The sequence below is a fragment of the Galeopterus variegatus genome, unplaced genomic scaffold, assembly GCF_000696425.1.
Source record: "Galeopterus variegatus unplaced genomic scaffold, G_variegatus-3.0.2 Scaffold1558, whole genome shotgun sequence".
In the NCBI taxonomy this organism is placed as follows: Eukaryota; Metazoa; Chordata; class Mammalia; order Dermoptera; family Cynocephalidae; genus Galeopterus; species Galeopterus variegatus.
Genome location: NW_007727669.1, coordinates 381,102 through 385,979, shown reverse-complemented (window position 1 = coordinate 385,979; position 4,878 = coordinate 381,102). Strand labels below are relative to the sequence as shown.

The 4,878-nt window shown below is 44.4% G+C and overlaps 1 protein-coding gene across 1 annotated transcript; it reads right to left on the bottom strand.

Annotated features, from left to right (window-relative positions):
* Positions 1-886: 886 nt before the first annotated feature.
* Positions 887-3,740, bottom strand: LOC103594448 (transcriptional activator GLI3-like; the record flags this gene model as incomplete). Its single annotated transcript, XM_008577656.1, has 3 exons — positions 3,568-3,740; positions 2,682-2,798; positions 887-1,082 (listed from the first exon to the last, which is right to left on the bottom strand). Coding segments are annotated over exons 1-3 (481 nt in total), but the record flags the coding sequence as incomplete, so codon positions are not given.
* Between the last annotated feature and the right edge of the window lie 1,138 nt (positions 3,741-4,878).

Sequence of the window (4,878 nt, the reverse complement as noted above, 5' to 3'; positions counted from 1 at the left end):
CATTAAAAGCTTAAGAAACTGCCACACTGTGACCATCCTTAATGCCTTAACAGGACGCTATGCTTCTGCACAGAGGCTGTACCAGCCTGTATTTTTTATTCTTGATTATCTAAATGCCCTTCCATGTCAGTTGCTCCTGGTTCCACTTGCCAGGGACACTCCACTGGCCTTTGAGAAAGTGCCTCGTCTAAGGAAGCACTGGCAAAGTCAGTCCCTCCATGCACATGTGGGGCAGGGGCAGCTGTGTCACTGCACTGTTCGAAATGGTGCACAGGAGCAGGAGCAGAAGATATCTGAACCTGGTGTGGCAGGAGGAGGTGTGGTCCACAGTCTGACCATGCTGTAGTTTTCAAAAACATACAGCATTAAACACATTTAAAAGCACATACAACTTTTTCCATGAAACTGCTAACCCCACAAAGCTTGGTCTTAAGTCAGGAAACTCTGCTCATGGCTTACCCGGAACATCTGCCTGCTTCACGGAGGCCACTCACTGCTGCAGGAAGCAATGGGAGAGCAATCGGGCCTTGAGGGCTTGAGAGAGGAAAAAAGGAGTCCCCACCCCTACGATTTTTTCTGTCATTACTGGGCCTTGGAAGGGGAATCAAACTTGGTTAAAAGGTTAATAATAATTCATGTCCAGCTTACTATTACTCAATAACCATCAAAGTCGCTAACTCAAAATTCTGTTTTCTGGTTTACAGGATCAGAGTCATTACACTCGCTATTGAAGACTTTATTGAATTTTACACTAAGCTTTAGCTGACTGAACAGGTCAAGCACTGCGGCTCAGTTTTCTTTATTCTCAGAAAGTCATAAAGCCCTCTCTAGTTTGCAACGCTGCTCACTAAGAAACTTGACTCAGCACAGGGTCGCAGAAGCTGACCTCCGTGGCAAGGGTCGCAGCGCTGCAGAGCCCAGCCTACAGCGCCCTCACTTACGTGCACAAGCTGCTCCTGGGTGTCGAACTCCCTGGTGCAGCCTTCCCAGTGGCAGTTGGTCTCATAGACGACTTCGGGCTCCTGTTTGCTTTCGTCTTTGTCCCCTTCCTCCTTGACTAGGGTTGTTCCTTCCGGCTGCTCCTGAAAGGCAGGGGTGGGGGAAGAAAGCAGATGGGGGAATAAAATCAGAAACAGTGGGAGGGAAGACAAAGAGGAGAGTAAAAACCTGATTTAGATTTGTCTTTCTCCTAATGCGGTTTTTCAGTGAAAGTAAAACAGAACCCTGGTCTGTCAGGAACGTTTTATGAGTAGAAGTCAATCACATGGAATCATGTGTACGCATTTTTTCAGATTTTCCGAATACACCTTCCCAGATTTTTAATTTGTGATTCAGCAGCTCAGATCATAAAAATTGAGGCCAAACTTTGCTGCCTTGAATACAAAGCTGAAAATAAACTAAAATGTCATCTAAAATATAAAACAAAAACAACGCAAAACAAAACGCATAAGAAAAGCAATTAGGTCATGTAGTCTTTACCCAAAAGACTGGTCTATTTTGTTTAGTTGTTTTAATTCTTGTCAGTGTATTAAATTGTTTATTCTTATATTTTTGTAATCCAGAGAAATGGTTTATGAGTACTTCTAATTCTGTTTTCCCTGGTGTTGGAGGCTGTGTGAGGCCCTCTGTGGACTTTATAGAGATAGTGCCTTCCTGATTCAACCTATGATCTTCAAAGATACCCTCACAGCCCAAAGCTGGAGAACCACAGCATCTAAAGCTGGGGCACAGTCCTTTCCAGTCTTCTACTGCAGCTTCAGAGCAGTGCAAATACAAAGAATTTCCAGAATTCTGAAGGGCATTTAGGTGTGTAGATTCAGATTCTAATTTGGGGCAAGATGATAAAAACTATATACAAGCAATGAGATGTAACCAGCAAGGCTGTTGTCCAGCAAAATGCAAGAAGAAGGATCAGTTTCAGAATCCATCCTCAAAGTTCTTACTGAAGAGGAAATATGGGTTGAAGCAGTCAGATTTAGGTTGAAACATCTTGATGATAGCAAGGTCAAGGTTCTGTGGATGTCTAGACTCCTATTTGGGGGAGTTAACATTCATTGAGCTCCTTCTTGTGTCAGGCACAAGAACCCCATAATATGGTATTATGGGTATAACCTACACATTATCAAACTGAGGCCCAGAGGATCTAAGTGACTAGAAGCAGAGTCCAGACTGAAATGTCTAAACTCCTCCTTTCAGGATTTTGGGTAGATGAACAGAGACTGACTAGACTTAGATTTCCTCCTGGTTCTCCAGGATCTCTTTGCAAGTGGAAAGTAGCAAAATAAGAAACCATAACAGCATGATCAGTGTAGGGAACATCAGCAGCTCTTGCCCAGCTCAGTCTTGGGGCCAGGAGCTCAGTAATTCAGGCCCAGGATCAGGGATGAGGCCTGAAGCCTGGTCCCATCTGTGGTCAGCAACAGATTAACCAAGCCTTTTACTCTATGAACTACAGTTGCCTACACTCTCAGGCTGTCTAGACTATCAGGATTGTGTAGCCTATACAGCTTCCTGAATTGCTCACGTTTGCTTCTGAGCTAGAGAAACAGATTTAGTCACTCTGTAACTGGCCTTCCGTCAAGCATGCCAAGGCCAAAAAGGCAGCGGACAGGGAAATGCTGTGGAAAGACACCAGGTCTAGGGAGGAGTGGGGGCTGGCCTGCACAGCCTGGGCATCCTACCTGTTGCCCCCGGGCCCCCGGGCTGGGCAGGTCTTCGTCAGGTTTGATCTTGGACCTCTTGTTGTGCATTGGGTCACCCGTGCTGCTCACCGCAGATTCACTTGTGGGCTTGTTCTGCTGTTCACATTTGCAGGGCCAGAGACAAAAATTAGGTTTTGATCAATGAGCAGTGCCATGATTAAAACCTGTGACTCGAGACAAGCAGGCTTACTGGCCATAGGGCCATGACTCTGGGATGCTCCAATCCCAAGGTAACAGAGTCCAGAAAGTATGTTCAAAGCTGGAAAACACATTCATGAGGCAGCTCTTCATATTTAACTCATGGGTAGATAAACTCCCTGTGGCTTTTAAAAGCTAGAAAAATAGCACTGGAGCCCTAGGCTTTAAAAAGCTCCAACAATGTATTTCAACAGAACAAAAGTTGTGAGGTGGATAGGAGACCAACACGAACCATTTGTGAAGTTCTTTAATTAGGAGCATCCTGACTCTTCTCTAAACCATATCAGTGTGAAAGTAAGAACAGAGAGTCTAGTACAATTCTGCCCTTGCTCTGAAGCATTGCCGGATGCTAAGTAGCAACTGCTGTTTGGCAAGGGTGTAGATAGTGACCAAATCAGAGCAATACATCCACACACTGTGTCTACACTGGATGTGGTTTACGCTTCAGAGCAGAGCCTTATCAAGCAGGCTGCTTTCCCACCAATGAGAAAATGACTCTGGTGGAAGAAGGGACTGTTTGATGAAAAGGACGCATGTGCACAGTCCATGCATCAAGACTGAAGACTATACCCGTGGGTCACAAAGTCCGGAGGCCAGTATGGAAGCCATGAGAACACTGAGGTACTAGGGACCAACACGGACCAGCCCATCGAGCTTTCTCTCTCACCTGTGAGGACTCGGAAGGGCCGGAGCTGACCTGGACGGGGTTCAGAACTGCAGGGATCCCTGGAATAGGCCTCTGTGTTGGAAAAGTTGGGGCAGGGTGGATGAGTGGAGGGCTATGTCCAAAGGCAGAGCCTAAGCTTTGCTGGCGGCTTAAGATCTGTTGATGCATGTGGAGGGAGACGGGCGCAGAAGGGTAGGTGAAGCTCAAGGCAGGGCTGCATGTGGGGAGATAAAAACGAGAAGACCATCAATGCTGACAAGTACAGAGTATCGCATGTAGCTTTAGTTTTGGCTTTAATTTTACCATCCCAGACCACATCGGGTCTGTCTGATTAAATAAGAAGGTAGAAACGATTACTGCCAAACATCCTGAAATCTTCCAAGAGAAAGATGACTACTGAGACAAGACACGCGTGTGTGTGCACATACACACGGACCTGAAATAAGACTCTGCAAAACAGAAATGAAAGGCACCCGCTCAATAATAACTATTTATTGCAATAACAAACTTTATATAAAAAAGAGAATGAGTGACTACATGCTTTACGGTACTGTTAGTGGCTCCTAGTTCTGTATGTTCCTGTGCATGGGGCAATTCCTTTAATCTTAGCTCACACCGTGCACTTTCATATGTCTCCAGATCTTATTACAAGAGGAAAGAAAATCAATTGGTTAAATGTGTTTTGAACACCATGCTTGTCATATCACTCATTTGTTTGTAAAGATGGAAAGCTTGGTTCATCCACAATGCCACCTAAAGAATTTCCATCAGTGCCGTCTGCTTACAGAGGCTGATGGATTAACCTCTCCCCACTGAAATCGGTGATCAATGGATTCCGATGGAGGAATATTCCAATGGGAAAGCGCGGCTCCCGCTTCTAACTAAACAGCGTTAAATGTCTATTAGAGCCCATTATGCATGCTAATGCTTGTCACTACTGTATTATGCCACAGTATTTCCCAGGCTACGGTAAATTCTGAGGAAGCAGTGATATTACCTAAAGATTTCTCTGCTAGCAGGCAGTGCCAAATAGTTCTCTGTGCCAGCATAGTTCAGAAATAAATCCTCTTAAAGAATGAAGTGCTCTTCAGGAATTTGCCAATGGTTTAAAAATCCATGAAAAAATAATAACTGCATTCGTGGAAATTTCTTTTAAAAAATAATCAGTGAAAAAAATATTTATATATATGTTTCCACCATCCTGGTGTGTAATACCCAGAAAGAATCAGGGTTTCTTGTAATGTCAAAGTTAGAACTCATGCAAATTTCCAGTCTGGTGGGTTAATTACTACTGATGTTAAGCACATTAAC